This window comes from Puma concolor, chromosome E3, assembly GCF_028749965.1.
Source record: "Puma concolor isolate L17-30 chromosome E3, mPumCon1.1.hap2, whole genome shotgun sequence".
NCBI lineage: Eukaryota > Metazoa > Chordata > Mammalia > Carnivora > Felidae > Puma > Puma concolor.
This window is the reverse complement of record NC_141682.1, coordinates 5,679,073-5,697,084: the sequence shown is the minus strand read 5'-3', so window position 1 is coordinate 5,697,084 and position 18,012 is coordinate 5,679,073. Positions and strand designations below refer to the sequence as shown.

The 18,012-nt window shown below is 45.3% G+C and overlaps 1 protein-coding gene across 1 annotated transcript in view; it reads left to right on the top strand.

Moving 5' to 3' along the window:
- The window catches only part of CCZ1 (CCZ1 vacuolar protein trafficking and biogenesis associated), a 34,402-nt gene that overhangs the window by 7,253 nt on the left and 9,137 nt on the right, over nucleotides 1-18,012 (top strand). Inside the window, exons 8-12 of the mRNA XM_086692989.1 lie at nucleotides 6,504-6,585; nucleotides 8,542-8,603; nucleotides 8,862-8,973; nucleotides 15,544-15,577; nucleotides 16,217-16,334. Of these exons, the coding sequence (XP_086549115.1) occupies nucleotides 6,504-6,585; nucleotides 8,542-8,603; nucleotides 8,862-8,973; nucleotides 15,544-15,577; nucleotides 16,217-16,334 (408 nt within the window). The remainder of the gene's footprint in view (nucleotides 1-6,503; nucleotides 6,586-8,541; nucleotides 8,604-8,861; nucleotides 8,974-15,543; nucleotides 15,578-16,216; nucleotides 16,335-18,012) is intronic.

The following is an 18,012-nucleotide window of genomic DNA, read 5'->3' as shown; positions in this document are numbered from 1 at the left end:
GATGAGCATCTTTTCAGGTGTCTGATGGCCATCTGGATGTCTTTGGTGAAATGTCTATCCGTGTCTTCTGCCCATTTTTTGATTGGGTTATTTGTTCTTTGGGTGTTGAGTTGTATCAGTTCTTTATTTATTTTGGATATTAACCCTTTATTGGATTTGCAAGTATCTTCTACCATTCCAGTTTGCCTTTCAGTTTTGTCGATTGTTTCCTTTGCTGTGCAGAAACTTTATTTTGATGAGTCCCAGATGGTTTATTTTTTTATTTCTCTTGCCTCGGGAGAGAAAATGTTGGTACAGCCGATGTCAGAGACGTTACTGCCTGTGCTCCCCTCAAGGGTTTTTATGGTTTCAGGTCTCACATTTAGGTCTTTAATCCATTTTGAGTTTATTTTTGTGTATGGTGTGAGAATGTGGTCCGGTTTCATTCTTCTGCATGTCACTGTCCAGTTTTTCCAATACCCATTTGTTGAAGAGACTTTGCCCCGTTGGATATTCATTCCTCCTTTGTCAAAGATTAATTGACTGCATAATTGTGGGTGTATTTTGGAGTTTTCTGTTCTATTCCATTGATCTGTATGTCTGTTTTTTTTTTTTAATATGAAATTTATTGTCAAATTGGTTTCCATACAACACCCAGTGCTCATCCCAACAGGTGCCCTCCTCAATGCCCATCACCCACCCTCCCCGCCCTCCCACCGCCGATCAACCCTCAGTTTATTCTCAGTTTTTAAGAGTGTCCTATGGTTTGGTTCTCTCCCTCTCTAACTTTTGTTTTCCTTCCCCTCCCCTATGGTCTTCTGCTAAGTTTCTCAGGATCCACATACGAGTGAAACCATATGGTATCTGTCTTTCTCTGTATGGCTTATTTCACTTAGCATCACACTCTCCAGTTCCATCCACGTTGCTACAAAAGGCCACATTTCATTCTTTCTCACTGCCACATAGTAGTCCATTGTATACATAAACCACAATTTCTTTATCCATTCCTTAGTTGATGGACATTTAGGCTCTTTCCATAATTTGGCTATTGTTGAAAGTGCTGCTATAAACATTGGAGTACCAGTGCCCCTGTGCATTAGCACTCCTGTATCCCTTGGGTAAATTCCTAGCAGTGCTACTGCTGGGTCATAGGGTAGATCTATTTTTAATTTTTTGAGGAACCTCCACACTGTCTTCCAGAGCAGCTGAACCAGTTTGCATTCCCACCAGCAGTGCAAGAGGGTTCCCGTTTCTCCACTTCCTCGCCAGCATCTATAGTCTCCTGATTTGTTCATTTTGGCCACTCTGACTGGCGTGAGGTGGTATCTCAGTGTGGTTTTGATTTGTATTTCCCTTATGAGGAGCGACGTTGAGCATCTTTTCATGTGCCTGTTGGCCATCCGGATGTCTTCTTTAGAGAAGTGTCTATTCACGTTTTCTGCCCATTTCTTCACTGGATTATTTGTTTTTCGGGTGAGAAGTTTGGTGAGTTCTTTACAGATTTTGGATACTAGTCCTTTGTCCGATATGTCATTTGCAAATATATTTTCCCATTCCATTGGTTCCCTTTTAGTTTTGTTGATTGTTTCCTTTGCAGAAGCTTTTTATCTTGATGAGGTCCCAATATTTCGTTTTTGCTTTTAATTCCCTTGCCTTTGGAGATGTGTCAAGTAAGAAATTGCTGCGGCTGAGGTCAGAGAGGTTTTTTCCTGCTTTCTCCTCTAGGGTTTTGATGGTTTCCTGTCTCACATTCAGGTCCTTTATCTATTTTAAGTTCATTTTTGTGAATGGTGTGAGAAAGTGGTCTAGTTTCAACCTTCTGCATGTTGCTGTCCACTTCTCCCAGCACCATTTGTCTCTTTTTATGCCAGTACTATACTGTCTTAATTACTGCTTTATAATGTAATTGGAAATCCGGAATTACTTTTTTCAAGATTGCTTTGGCTATTCAAGGTTTTCTGTGATTCCATACAGATTTTAGGATTGTTACAGTTCTGTGAAAAATACTGTTGGTATTTTCACAGAGGTTGCATTCAGTGTGTAAATTGCTTTAAGGTAGTGTAGACCTTTTAACGATATTCTTCAAAATGTCTATTTGTGTTGTCTTGAATTTCTTTCATCAGTGTTTTATAGTTTTCATAGTATAGGTCTTTCACCTCTTTGGTTAAGTTTATTCCTAAATATTTTATTATTTTTAGTGCAGTGTAAATAGGATTGTTTTCTTAATTTCACCTTCTGCTTCGTTACTAGTGTATGGAAATGCGACAGATTTGTGTGCATTGATTTTGTATGCAAGTGTACTGAATTTATTTGTCGGTTCTAGCAGTTTTTTGGTGGAGTCTTTAGAGGTTTTTATACAGAGTATCGTGTCATTTGCAAATCGTGACAGGTTTACTTCCTCCTTACCAATTTGGATGCCTTTTTATTTTTTCTGTTGTCTGATTACTGTGGCTAGGACTTCTAGTTCGATGTTGAGTAAAAGTGGTGAGGATAGGCATCCTTGTCTTGGTCCTGATCTTTGGGGAAAAGCCCTCAATGTTTCCCCTTTTAACTGTGGTGTTTGCTGTGAGTTTTTCATATATGGCCTTTATTATGTTGAGGTATATTCCTTCTAGGCCTACTTTGCAGAGGGTTTTTGTCATGAATGGATATTGTACTTTGTCGAAATTTTTTTTTGCATCTATTGAAATGATTATATGGGTTTTATCCTTTCTCTTATTGATGTGCTGCGTCACATTGATTGTTTCGTGAACATCGAACCACCCTTGCATTCTGAGAATAAATCCCATTTGATCGCGGCATATGATTTTTTTAATGTATTGATGGTTTTGGTTTGCTACTTACTGTATTGTTTTGAAATTAACTGATTGAGAGTAGAAATATCTGTCTGTTCCAGGACATGGCCAGAACCTGGTACACTGTATGTGCTCAGTAAATGTTGGTTGTGAGCTCAAAGCAAATGGTTAGTAGAAAATCTCTTCTGTTTGAACTGTGTTGCATTTCATGGATGGATTTGGTTTTACAGGGGCCATGATAGCATTCGACATTACTGCTCTTTGGTAGGAAGTCATTCGGCTTTCTTGTCCAGAGTTCTTGGCCTGTTTTGTTTTATTTTGCTTTTTCTTGGCCTGGTTTTTTTTTTATTAAAAAAGATTTTTTTTTTTCAACGTTTATTTATTTTTGGGACAGAGAGAGACAGAGCATGAACAGGGGAGGGGCAGAGAGAGAGAGGGAGACACAGAATCGGAAACAGGCTCCAGGCTCTGAGCCATCAGCCCAGAGCCCGACGCGGGGCTCGAACTCACGGACCGCGAGATCGTGACCTGGCTGAAGTCGGACGCTTAACCGACTGCGCCACTCAGGCGCCCCAAGATTTTTTTAATGTGTATTTATTATTGAGAGACAGAGAGACCCAGAGTGTGAGCAGGGGAGGGGTAGAAAGAGGGGGAGACACAGAATCTGAATTAGGCTCCAGGCTCTGAGCTGTCAGCACAGAGCCTGACATGGGGCTCTAATTCAAAAACTGCAAGATCATGACCCTAGCTGAAGTCGGTCGTCTGACCAACTGAGCCACCCAGGCACCCCCCCTTGGCCTATTTTTTGAGAGTATTTTCTTTTTAGTGAACGGATTTAGTTTCCCGAGGTTAATGCTTTTATGAATAACTGCTTTAGATACTTAAGTTAATCAAAGTTGAGCATAATCTGGACTAGATTATTTTACATTTAATACACGACAGTAATGTAGTCCGTATCGTAGACTAAACTGATCCTGATGGAAAGGATTTTGCATTGCACACAAGTGGATCAGTTGACATTTAAGCTGAAGAAAAGTTTGTGTTTTTTTGTTTGTTTTGTTTGTTTTTTTTTAAGAAAAAAAATTATAATGGGATGCCTGAGTGGCTCAGTTGGTTAAGTGTCCACCTCTTGATTTTGGCTCAGGTCATGATCTCACGGTTCGTGAGATCAAGCCCTGTGTTGGGCTCATTGCTGACAGCATTGAGCCTGCTTGGGATTCTCTCTCTCCCTCTCTCTCTTTGATCTTCTCCCACTCATGTTCTCTTTGTCTCTCTCTCAAACAGACTTTAATTTTTTTTAATTATTCATATTAAATAACTATATTTGAGAGACTTTGAAGGAACACCTTTATGTCTGAACATGAGCGGTCTGTTTCCTGTTTGATGTGAGCCATTGATAGAATCCTGAATCATTTGGACCTGCCAGTGCAGGAATTTTTTGCTTTATGTATTATCTGTTTGCTTATTTGTGTTAAGGAAGGAACTTTTTGATTTTTTTTAACTGTTATTTTTTTTCCTAAAAACTGTTCCCCAGTAGTAACATCCTCTATAATTATAATGCATTATTACTTCATTTATTTTTGTATCTGTATTTGTACGTTGCGTTTTATTTCTTAGGGGAGCAGAAGAAGGGCTGGGTGGCAAACACTGGAGAGAGGGTTGCTAACGGAGATCCTACCACTAGGACAGGCCTTAGTGCAGGCAAAGCAGGAATTGTCTGCTTCGGGTTTTGTGCTTGGGACAGCTGGCTGCAACTTAGTATTTTTCTTTTTAAGTTTTCAATCCAGAAAACCACCACCAAAGTATTTAGTGCCTAGCATTGAGTCTTAAGTGATAAAAACCAAGCCCTAACGTGGCACACATAGGAAGCAGTTAAGTAGTGTTTTCTTCCATTTCTTCTTACAGGGTTTTTTCTACTTTGTGCCCTGTGGTCTAGAATAGCACCATCCAGAATGAATAGGGGTCAAGCCACGTGTATTATTTTAAGTTTCCCAGTAGCTATGTTGAAAAAAAAAAAAAAAAAGACTGGTGAAATTAATATTTTAGCCCAGTATTTCTAAGGTTATTTATTTCAACTTGTAAAAACATAAATTATTAATGACTTTTTTTTTTTTTTTTTTTTGGTGCTAAATCTTAAAACTCTAGCATGTATTTTAGCACTTACCGCAACCAGCCACATTTCAAGTGTTCAGTGGTCAGATGGGCCCAGTAGCTGCTGTTACTGGCAGTGCTAGAAATGGCCCAGAACGTAGTACTTCACGTGATGATCTCTTCTACTTGACCGTCGACGACCCTGCCCCACCAGCACTTCTGACTCCTGTCTTGAAAGGATAGTAACATCCAGAATCTGTTTTGTTTTCCTTTTTCTCTTTCTCTCTCCTTACCTGAGTTTTTTTTGTTTTTCTGCAAAACGAAAGAGTAGGTGACTTCACACGTTTGATTTGGAAATTTGGTCTGCCTCGTTTGGCTGCGTGAGAGTTGGAGAGTTAGGGTTGTCCTAGGACAAACCTTAAAGGTTCTGCTTGGTGGAAAACAGAACAAACCTGCTTAAGGGGCCAGAGCCCCCTTACACTTTCAGCTGTGGACCAGACCTTGTGAAAATTGAACCTGGAAAGAAGAGGGTGGCATAGGAAGAGGAAAAGGTGAGACAGCCTCGGAACAGTCTCAGTAAGGGAACAGCATGTATTTGCCAGGACAAGCCAGATTTTTCTAACAGATGGTCTTTCTGGGAAAAGCAGAGCAAGCCTCTGGAATGTGCTGTAGAGGCTTGATTTATATAGAGTTGGATCTTAGCGCAGGATTTTTTTTTTTTTTTTTTTTTCTGTTCTCTTGAAGAGAAAAAACCCCAGACAGACTCCTCATCGTCTGTTTATACCCCTACCTAGACACATGATTTCAGACAGGGTCTGATGCCTGCTAGTGTCTCCGCACCCGTTTCCGCATGCTTATTCTCGCCTCATGTCAGATGAGAGCTGCCTGAAAGTTTCTTTCTCTTGCTCCTTTCTGCCTACACGGAAATCATAGAATTAAAATCCTCGTATGTTTCTGAGACCCGGCGGGAGCACATCCCCCGTCTACAGCATGCCAGTATTTGCCGGGAGGCTGGGCGATGGCATATGCATTTCCGCACAGTCTAGAAAGCGGAGGGAAATCGGCGGCCCAGAGTGGAGCGTTGTGGTCGTTCATGCTCCCTGAAGAATCCTCCATGGGATTCAAGGAGAGAATCAAGTCCCATCAAATCAGACTGGTGGCTTTTTGTTAAAATGGCACGTAGAGGGGTGCCTGGGTGGCGCAGTCGGTTAAGCGTCCGACTTCAGCCAGGTCACGATCTCGCGGTCCGTGAGTTCGAGCCCCGCGTCGGGCTCTGGGCTGATGGCTCAGAGCCTGGAGCCTGTTTCCGATTCTGTGTCTCCCTCTCTCTCTGCCCCTCGCCCGTTCATGCTCTGTCTCTCTCTGTCCCAAAAATAAATAAACGTTGAAAAAAAAAATTAAAAAAAAAAAAAAAATGGCACGTAGAGTACAAGATGGCGCAATAGTAGCCTTCGCCAGGTCAGGATCACTGCCGGGGCCAGACTAGTTGAGTCCATTCCCTTCTGGAACTTGACAAAGAGACGGCGGCATCTTGATAAAATGGAAACGAGGAAAAGAGGCGCTCTGTTACAATCAGAGCCATAGGACGACGGAAGACCAGTTCCAGGCTTTTAACACCGTGCTTTTCTGATGTTTCAGGAGTGGGTTAGAGCAAGATGACATGAGAATTTTATACAAATACCTCACCACATCTCTATTTCCAAGGCATATTGAACCTGAGGTATGGCCGGGTACTAGTCTCTCTCCCCCGCCCCCCCAACCCACCCCCGTCTCTATGTGTGTGTATCCTGTATGTATACATGCACACACCCCTGCACACCTGTGCGCCCGGGCTGGGGGGCTGGGGAGGAGGGCGGAGTAACGCGGTGGTGGGTGGGGCAGTTCTGATCTGTATTTCACGTTGCTGGTATGATAAGTATTTGGTTGTGTTTTCGTTAGCCCAGAAAACCACATATGCCACCTCTTGGTTTTGTTAGGTTCAAATGCAATAGAAAGGTCTGTTCTTAAGAGGAACAATTCATCGAGCAGAGCAAAAGCTGGGATTTTAGGTAGGGTTCTGGGAACTTGAAAACGCCCAGGATCTTTGACAGAACAAAGGTTAATCCTGTAGCCTTGTCATTACAAACGTGAGGTGTCATTGAGTGGATGTTCTGTTGCCTGCCTGGCTTCTCCACTGTGGTGCCGTACTTCCCAGTTTTATGCAGAGACCAGTAAGTAATGCTGCAGCCTTCTCCCCAGAGTGCCCTTCTGCAGCTCTCCTCGGGTTGAAGATGAAAAATACTTGAAGCCCAGAAACCATTTTGGCTCAGGTGCAGATGTGTGCTTGCCCTCTCCTCGCCCTCCCTCTGTTTAAGACTGTGAGTTAAACAACAGGAAGAAAATGACTTTGGTAGGAAATTGATAGGCCCCTGGGGGGCTCAGTCGGTTCAGCGTCCCACTCAATATCCGCTCAGGTCTCGATCTCAGAGTCGTGAGTTCTAGCCCCGTGTTGTGAAGCTTACTTAAGAAAAAAAGGAAAAGAAGAAGAAATTGAAAGGAAGGTTCCGAGAAGGACCTAGTCCTGTACTTAGTCCCTTTCCAGGCGGTTTGAGTGCAGTGACTCGTGTTTCTTGAGAACGTACCACATACCAGACACTGAACCGAGCGACCAGCAAACGTGAACGATCTCCTGTCGTCCTGAGGCCCATCTTACACGTCGGATACTCCGGCTGAGGGGGCTTCGGTGATGTGCCCGGGGTCACTAGCTAGGAAGTGGCAGGGCCAGGACTTGATCTCAGGGTCTGCCTGATGCTAAATTACCTGCTTACATGCACACCGTCGGGAGGCTTTTCCACGTGTGACCGTGCCACTGCTGCAACAGGGAACTCTGTTTGGTGCTTGATGATAAGTCCAAGGAGCCAGGCTTACAAAATAGGAAGCCACAATATACTACGTGGCAACGTGAGTGTGGATGCATGAGGTCTTGTCTCATGACCACCGCACGTGGGAGAGTTGGAGCTATGTTTTTACTGTTGCATTTAGAATGTTTTTCAATCTTTGGGGAGGGGACCTCTATGCTAAAACTTTATATAGACTGAAAGAATGTCAAAACTTTTTAGAGTAACAGGTTTTAGCTAACACGACTTGGAATTTTTTTCCTTTTCCTATGTGTGTTGAAAGCAGTACATCTTCAGAGAAAGAATGTCAGGAGTGTGCTCCATGCTCCACATCCAGATCCACGAGGGGGCGTGACGTCCTGGCCGAGGCAGGGGCTTTGATGTCACAGAGGCTTGCGGTCAATGCCTGGCTCTGCCATGTAGGACCTGTGTGCGTTGGTGAACTTGTACTAACTTGAGTTTCCACGACCAGGAGATAGGAAGAGTGTGTTCTCTCTAGGGATCCTATGAGGTGGTCATCACCTAGCATCTGTTAACCCCGTGGGAGATTCTGGTTATTGGCATAAAAGGAACTAAGTCAGTGTATGGAGTTGAGGTTATGATCAAGTTATGATGGTTCTGTTTCATATCAGTGCCTTCTTTCCCTCTGTAATCCTTCCTGTCTCTTTTTGGTGGGATAAGAGGAGAGAATGATACAGAAAAATGGTCTGGAGCCAACTAGTAGATACGAGTGCTGTTTTCAAAGCTTTAAAAGTAGGAATATCTAAGAAGTCATTTCTAAACATTGTATCTGTTTACAGTTGGCGGGAAGAGATTCTCCAATAAGGGCAGAGATGCCAGGAAATCTTCAACATTATGGAAGGTAAAACTTGTGTTCTCTGAAAAACAGTATTAGATTTTATGATCTCTTTTGGTAAAGATAAAATCATCAACACTGAATTACCTTTGTGCTGTTTATTGGCAATAATCAGCAAAGGAAATTGATGTCTCCAGTGAATTAAAACTTTATCGTATTCTGATTTGGTGTCTTCCCCCCAAAATGAATATATATTAAGTAGGAATATATTCCTGTTTGTACTTTGCCTAATTGAATGGAGTCATTTCCGTGCTTACTTTGCAGATTTCTTACTGGACCCTTGAACCTTAATGATCCAGAAGCAAAATGCAGATTCCCCAAGATTTTTGTAAATACGGACGACACGTATGAAGCCCTGCATTTAATTGTTTATAAGGTAACAACTGTTTTTCCCTCCAGTGTCGCAGATTAACGCGAAAAGTAAATCCTTCTTGCATGTGTACACAAGTGTGTGCACGTACATACCTCTTCGTTGTTTTTCGGAACGAAAGTTGAGAGTTCTAATCACCGTATGACTCACAGTGAGTGCTCCTCTGGAACAGTGGGCTGATTTTCAGCTCCTTTTCAGTACTTTTGTTATTAGCGAAAGAGTGACAGATACTGTATCTGTATTCAAATACTGTTCTGACTCACCAGGGTTTGAAGCCCCGGGCACTCACAAACCAGAGGCCACCGAAGGTTGTGTTACCTCGTAGTCCGGTGCCTTCTGGTGTGGGCCTGGCTACGCCTCAGTGAATTCTGCTTTTGCGGATTTGAAAGCCGAGGACTTGCTGATTCTATAACCTTAGTGTCCGTTTGTTTCAGGGTATCATCTTGTTAGGTTGTTTTTTTGTTTTTTTTAAGTTCATTTCTTTGTTATGAGAGAGAGCGAGAGAAAGAGAGCGAGCGCATGCAAGAGAGCGGGGGAGGGCTAAGGAGAGAGGGGGAGAAAGAGAATTCCCCAGCAGGCTCGCTCTGTCCTGTCAGCGCAGAGCACGACGCAGGGCTCGAACCGATGAACCGCAAGATCATGACCTGAGCTGAAATCAAGAGTCGGAAGCTTAACTAGCTGAGCCACCCAGGTGCCCCATTGTTAGAAGCTGGATTTTTTTAAAGTTTTATTTATTTTTGAGACAGAGAGAGACAGAGCGTGAACGGGGGAGGGTTGCAGAGAGAGGGAGACAGACACAGAATCCGAAACAGGCTCCAGGCTCTGAGCTGTCAGCACAGAGCCCGACGCGGGGCTCGAACTCACGGACCACGAGATTGTGACCTGAGCCGAAGTCGGATGCTTAACCGACTGAGCCACCCAGACGCCCCTATTGCTGTCATTTTATTTTTTAATTTTTTTTTAATTTTTTTTTTCAACGTTTATTTACTTTTGGGACAGAGAGAGACAGAGCATGAACGGGGGAGGGGCAGAGAGAGAGGGAGACACAGAATCGGAAACAGGCTCCAGGCTCTGAGCCATCAGCCCAGAGCCCGACGCGGGGCTCGAACTCACGGACCGCGAGATTGTGACCTGAGCCGAAGTCGGACGCTTAACCGACTGAGCCACCCAGGTGCCCCAGAAGCTGGATTTTTTTAAAGGTGGTTTTGGTTCAAGAAAGAAAGCTAAGCATGTATGTTTATCTTCTTCCCCACCTGAGAGTACAATTATGTTTCAACTTGTAAAGGCCTAGAAATGATGTTGTAAGAGCGCAGGGAGGAGTGCACATCAGAGCACGAGGGGGCTGTCTCTCCCTGGAAGGCAGAAAGGGGGTGTAAGTGTGATGCTGGTGGAGGAAGTCTGGCCGAGGACATGAGTGGAGGGAGTGCGCTCGGGCAGGAGCCTACCCGCCCCCCAGAAGCCCAGAGAAGCTCCCGGCTTGGGGGGGGGACACCTGAGGAGTCGGGAGGGGGACGTGAGCTTGGAAAGAAGGGGAGTAGGTGAAATGTATATAAATCGGCCAGCCACCCCTTTTCCTGTGCTTGCACACAGGCAGCTGACACCTATCCCCGTGTGAAAGTCGAGGGTCCTTTTAAAGAAGAACGATCCAGGGAGCCCTAGAGTGGCCGGTGTGGGTGTGAGCACCTGGGAGCATGTGGCGTCCCCAGGCACCCGTGTGACTGCTGCCCTCGTCCTGTCCCCAGAGCAAAGCCCCCCTCCCTGCTTGGCCACACACTCCCTCATCCTTCAGCATGTTTGGAAAAACAAAACTGTAGGTCCTGAGAGAAACAAAAATGACTCTGGGAACAGAGAGAACTTGAAAAAGTTTGCGTCCAGAGATTAGAGAAGTGTATCTATAAAATAGAACCAGGAAGACACAAAAGAGTCCGGGTGAGCATGAACTAGGCTTAACTGAAAATACAGTTCCTAAGCGTATTGACTGGAGCAAGATGGACGTGGCATGAAATTTGCCATTTTAACCCTCTTCCTTTTAATGTCTATTTTGAGAGAGAAAGTGTGAGCCGGGGAGGGGCAGAGAGAAAGAGAGAGAGGGAGAGAGAGAGAATGCCAGGCAGTCTCCATGCTTAGCACGGAGCCTGATGTGGGGCTTGGTCTCAAACTTGTGAGATCATGACCTCAGCCGAAATCGGTAGTCGGACGCTTAACCGACTCGGCTACCCAGGTACTCCGCCGTTTTAACCATCTTTAAGTGTACAGCTCAGTGACGTCACTACATTCACGCTGTTGTGCAGCCATCATCACCGTTTCCGGAACTTTCCTTCAACACAAATTCTGTACCCATTAAACAACAACCTTTTCAGCCCCTGTCCCCCAAAATTATAATTTTTGACAGAACTTCATTGTAAGGGTTAAAGATGAATTGTCTTGCCTGGAGCATGAGATGAAAGGATATGAGATGAAAATACGGAAGAACAATGGGAGAGGAGGATTTCAACATGTGATTCACAATGTGGAGGAGAGGAGAGCAGCAGAGTGATTATGGAGACACCTCTTGCTTAAGAGGTACACATTTGCTGGACCGAAAAGGCCCACTGAATGTCTTGCACGGTGAACCAAAAAGACATATTTCTACCCATACAATGGGCAGTTTCAGAAGTATAAAGATCATAGAAGCTTCCAGAAGGAAAATCAGGTCATTTGAGAAGTTCTGAGAGAAAATGGTTTTCAGTGTAGAATTCTTTGCTGAGCCAAACTATCCATCATGAATGACATCGAAGAAGGATGTTCTTAAACATGCAAAGTTTCAGGAAGGTTACCCCATGTGTCCTTCCTTCAGTCAGAGGAAAGGGGGCTCTGTCCTGGGTACAGGGGCTCCAGAACAAAAAGGTGTTGAGTTCGTGACCTAGCAGGACTAAGAGATTTGATTAAGTGTTGGGTGTCATAAGGAGGGGCCCAGAAGGAGAGAATTCCAGGGAAGACAGACAAACAGATGTGTCTGAAAATGAACCGAACTGAAGTGTGGCATACGGGGGTAGGGAAGGGCCCGCCTCTCTGTCACACTTAAAATCGTTCTCCTCTGAGTGACTCGGGATAATGACTTTGAACCCTAATGGAAGAAATACCCTGGTACAGTCTCTTATTGGATTTCCATTTTTAGAGTAAAATCAATAGATAGAATTTTAAATGTGGTGAGAGGACGTCACAGTTCCTTCACGGTGTTCTCTTTTCCTCAAAACAGCTTTATCAAGTTGTAGTTCACATACCATATAGTTTGCCTCTTTAATGTATTCGGTTCAGTCGTTTCTAACCGCACAGTGCAGGGGTCCCCAGGACCACCCTCACTTGGGACACACACTGCTGGCTCAGGAGCCCCCAGGACCACCGTCAGGCCAGGAGTTCGCTAGAGGCACTCACAGGACCTGGAGTGGCCGGTGCACTCCCAGTTAAAGTTAATGACAGCAAAGGAGTATGGGTGAAGGACAGCCCGGGGAAGAGGCACACGGGGCAGGATCCAGGAGGCACTGGGCACAAGCTTCCAGTTGTCCTCTCGCGGTGGAACCGTGCAGACAGCGCAGGGCCTGTTAACTGCCAGCGGTGACGTGTGATGTGTGTGCAGAATTGTCATCCAGGGAAGCTTGATGGGCCTCGATGTCCAGAGTGTTTAATGGGCGTTGGCCACGCATATTCAGCTGACCGCCAGAGTCACTGGCCTCCAGAGGTCCACTGATGCCGGGTGGGCTCAGGGCCCGAAGGGATGTTGGCCTGTGGTTTTTCTAAATATCTATTTTATTTTTTTTTCAACGTTTATTTATTTTTGGGACAGAGAGAGACAGAGCATGAACGGGGGAGGGGCAGAGAGAGAGGGAGACACAGAATCGGAAACAGGCTCCAGGCTCTGAGCCATCAGCCCAGAGCCTGACGCGGGGCTCGAACCCACGGACCGCGAGATCGTGACCCGGCTGAAGTCGGACGCTGAACCGACTGCGCCACCCAGGCGCCCCTGGCCTGTGGTTTTTCTTTCCTTTTGAATCGTCGTCTGGCTTTGCTTGCTATCAGGGTAGAATTGGCCTCCGGATAAGCTGGGAAGTGTTTCCTCCTCTCCTGTTTTTTGGAAGACTTTGTGAAAAACTACTGTTGGTTCTTTGAGTATTTGGTCACGGTAGACCATCTACATCTGGGCTTTTCTTTGTTGGAAGTTTTAAAATTATTAGCCTCTGTACTTGTTACAGGTTTTATTGTCTTTCTTCTTGAGTCTGTTTCAGTTGCTTATGTCCTACTAGGAATCTGTTCATGTTGCTTGTTTTTCAGTTGGTTCACATAGAATGTTTCATAGTTTTAAAGCCTTAAAAATCTTATTTTCCCCTATAAGTCAGTAGTGATGTCCCCTCTTCAATTGCTTGTTTAGTGGTTTACACCTTTTCACTTGGTCTAGCTGATCTAGCTGAAGGTTTTTCAGTTTTGCTCATCTTTTCAGAGAACCAACTTTTGGTATTTTCCCTATTATTTTTCTATTCTCTATTTCATTTATTTCTGCTCTAATCTTCATTCTCTTCTTCTGCTTGCTTTAGGTTTACTTTGCTCTTCTTTTTTCCAAAATCTGAGGATGGAGGTTGAAGTTCTTGATTTGAGATCTTTCTTCTTTTTAGTATATGTGTTGACAGTTCTGAAGTTAATACTCGGACTCAGTAGATTTTCTTGAAGAAACAGACCTCCATTTGCCGTTTGCCCTTAGAACACTTTCCCTCTGGAAATTTAAATTACTGTTTTTTATAATTTCCTCCAATTATGGTGTTTGAAGAGAGAGTGTGGACCTCCTCATGCTGCCATTTTGAATGTGCTCCCGAGTCCTGGTCCTCTGTAGATACCTACTGGTCTGTGTCTGGAGTAACTGATGTGGTGTCTGAGATGAACATGTGGCAGGCGGGGAGGGTGGGCAGGACAGTCCGTCAGCTGACAGTTGTTGGGAAAGTGATGGTCTGTTGGGTTCATCGTGCCATTCTCTGTGCTTTTCTGTGTAGTCAAAGTTCAGGTTTTTAAACGGAGTCTTGAAAGGCACTTTTAAAAAGTCAGCCCATGAGGGGTCACACATGCGCATCCCCGCAGGAACCCTGCAGATGGGTCCCATTAGCCCTGAAGCGAACGGGGCTTCAGGATGGAGGGTTCTGTGAAACAGAGTCGTACGTGTCGCAGGGAGGCCAGCGGCCACTCACGTCCGCTAGGTAGCACCTTGGAAATGCACAGCTAGTGGTCCCCGGTTGGCTGATATTTCAGGAGAGGCTGGATGGTGGAATTTTGGTAGAAAACTAGTTTGTATCGAAGTCAGAATTACCCAGAAAGAAACACCCGTTGGATGGAACTCGCCTGTGAGCCCCCAGTTTTGCAGCCTGTTTATAGGCAGGTGATAATTGTGATTCAGTTACAAAGTAGCGCAGACGTTCTCAAGTGTGAGTGTGTGAAAATAAAGTCACAGCTGCTGGAGGTGGGGAAGTGGATGTGGAGAGGGGTGCAGAGAAGGGGGAAGGTTAAGTGTCCTCGTTTAAAAAGCAGCAATCCAGGCGCCTGGGTGGCTCAGTCGGTTAAGCATCAGACTTCAGCTCAGGTCATGATCTAATGGTTCATGAGATTGAGTCCCGTGTCAGGCTCTGTGCTGGCAACATGAATCCTGCTTGGGATTCTCCCTCTCTGTCTGCCCCTTCTCGGCTCATGCTCACCCTCCGCCCCAAATGAACTTTTAAAATGGTAAATGGCAATCTAGGAGCTCATGCCTGGAGCTGTGGTGTGAGAAATGGGCCATTTGGGACCATAAGGTGGCCAGTGGACAAACTGGAGTGGCTCCGAACGACAGGGAAGAAGAGGAAGGCTGATGAAGGGTCACTTGTGTCATGGTACGAGTAGGGAATCAGTGTGGCATCTGAAGGTCACAGTGGTAGAGCCTTGGTATTTAAAACGGTCAGAAGTGGCTGCTTAGAGGAGCGGGCCTCCGGAGAATCTCTGTGGCTTTTTCCCATGAAGCCGTAGGTTCTGTGTACTGTGTATACACTGTATACTGAGAAATGGAAACATTTTGGGTTGATTCCTGGTCTGGCTCCTGCAGCCAACGTCGTAACTGTAACGTTTGCTGTGATCAGAAGGGAGACAAGGAGACATTCATTTGCTAGGGGTTTTTTAACTGTTGGTGAAAATTCTCAAACATGCGCAAAAATAGAGAGACACTGGAATAATGAATCCCCAGGCGCCCATCACACAGCTTAATTGAATGAATGGCATGCTAATCTCTCATCTGTTTCCTCTGTGTGTTTTTTGCTAGAGCATGTTAGAGCATGTCATTTCACTCATAAAGGCTTCAGTTGGCTCTAATAAAGGCGTCTGTTTTCACATAACCACCAGCACAGCTGACAGAATCAACGACACTTCCTTAGCGTCCCCGATAGGCACTCCGTGTCCACATCTCTCCAGTTGACCAAAAAAAAAGAAAAAAGGTGATATAATTACAAATTCAGGCAGGGCCACTGCGTTTGGTTATCAGAGACCTTTTTGGTGCCATTTTGTAATCTTTGGCTTGTTTTCTCTTCCCAGGCCATGAGTGCAGCCGTGTGCTTTATGATCGATGGTAGGTACCCACCTGTATCTGACTTGAGCCTGAGTAGATAAGCCTTTTCTCTTTACAATTTGCCGTGTCCTCTTCCTAAACAATAACCATGCCGTCACAGAGGCCCTTGTGAGCATGGCTCACCTCTGTGATGTCTGCCGTGGTGATGAGCTCTCATTCATATATTTAACATCCTAGCCTCCCTGCTTCCTAACAGCTGGCCCTGGGCACCTTTCTGTGCCTCCCTGCCTGTGAAATGTCACAAGAGGACCTTTTGCAAAGGGGGCTTTGGGGATTCAATGAGGTAATGTTGGTAAAGCACCAGACGGCACCTGGCCTGTGAGAGCCACGTCGTGTTTATTTGACCTTCTTAGGCCTACTTGGGGTAGGCCACCCATTTACAGCCAGCCCCACAGGGTGTGCTTAAATCGATACTCACAGTGAGACAAGTCTTTGACTCTTTCTCTCCTTAAATATAACTGATTTTGACTGTTCTTTTTCTCTTGTTTGGTGGGGGGGGGGGGGGAATCCAGTCATTTAATTGTTTGATTTTCCAGATCAGAAACGTATTCATTGGAATACTATAATTAAGACAGTTAGATGAATATTGACCTTTTCAACGCAAAGAATTATAACACTATTTTTTAAATTACTCGTTAGCCTCTGTACAGCCCACGTTGGATTTTTGCCGAAGACTGGACAGCATTGTTGGGCCCCAGCTCACAGTGCTGGCATCTGACATTTGTGAGCAGTTTAACATCAACAAAAGAATGTCTGGGTTTGTACTTTGCTTCGTGTTTACTTTCTAGCACTTAACTGGTTTGGGAAGAATAAGGGTAGTTTTTATATAAGAATATGGATGGTATTATCAATGGTGTTTTTTCTGAATCCAGAGAAAAAATGTGTGGTTCACTCCTGTCTGAAAAGCTCCCTGGAGAACTGTTCCTGAGTTTTTCTCCTCCACGATGGGGGGTGGGGCGAGTCTTCTGTGGACACGTTCCCTCAACTCTCCCCTGACTGTGGCATAAACTACGGGGTTCGGTGTGTTGGCTGTGCCTGTGGGCTGGACCTCGTGAGGACCCCTCACATCCCCCTTGACCAGCCCAGTTGTGAAATTCACACTGGCAGTGGTAACCAGCAGGGTTCTGCCTCTTGGGGACAGAAGGCACTTTGCCTCTTGTGCAGAAATGTGTGGGGTGAAGGTAGGTGTGATGTGGGCCCTTAGGGCGCTGGGCCTGAGTCTCGTGCCTTGCAGGGCCCTCGCTCGAGTATCGGGAGACTCACATTAAACTCCCGTTGGTTCTGAGAACACTGGAGAGTCCTTGAACCTCCTCCTCCTCTCTTAGTGTAAGGTCAGATTGCTGGAAAGATGAAGTGAGCACAGGGGAAGTACTTTGAGAAATAAAAGCCCTCTTCATATGGGTGTCCGTATTTTGAGAAGTTACTAACATGTGAATTTACGTATAACCTGTGTTTACGGTGATCTCCTGCTGGGTGTGGTCTTACGTAAGCACCAGCCTGTGGAGAGGTCCCAGGCAGGGTGCAGGTGGAGGTGTGCGTGGGCTGCGTGTCTGTGTGTGGATTGTTCCCGGCCGCAGCTTACTGGGCGTGAGAAAAGATAAAGCCGAGAAGTGAGCGCACCTGCCCGCTCCATCTTTCAGTGCTGCTTCGTCGTCTAAGGTTGTCACCACGAAACTGCCAGATGGTCTTTTCTGAAGGAAGCAGGAGTCAGATGTGTTTGGTACCGTGCGAGGACGAACTGTTGAGTGGAGCGAGGCAAAGTGAAGCTCCCTGCTTCCCCAAGACCCGGGGACACTGCTGGGCACGTCTGCCTGTGCTTCCCACGTGCCGTATGTGCAGTAACTCGGTGACAGACGTGGGAGGTGGTCCTGCTGTCAGGCACCTTCTGTCCCACTGCCCTCAGGGTTGTACGGAAATCACACCCATTTTTCCCTTCTTTAACTTTGGTTTTGCTGGGTTTTATAATATACAATTGGAGATTTATATGTAGTTCATTTTATTAGTCATTTCCATTAGATTTCTATCTTGAGTGTCATATCTGAGGCTTTCCACCCCAGTACTGTAAAAACATGCCATTTGTGGGGGGCACCTGGGTGGCTCAGTTGGTTAAGAGTCCAACTTTTGATTTCGGCTCAAGTCATGATCTCATGGTTGATGAATTTGAGTCCCACGTGGGGGCTGTGTGCTGACAGTGTGGAGCCTGCTTGGGATTCATTCTCTCTCTCTCTCTCTCTCTCTCTCTCTCTCTCTCTCTCTCCCCCTCTCCCTCTCTCCCTCTCTCCCCCCCCCCCTCTCCCTCTCTCTCTCTCTGCCCTCTGTTGCTCTCTCTTAAAACATAAACTAAAAAACCCCAAAAAACTGCCACTTTTATCTCCAGAACTTTCATGGTTTTATCTTCTGTGTTTCGATCTTTAATTCACCTGGAATTTTTAAGG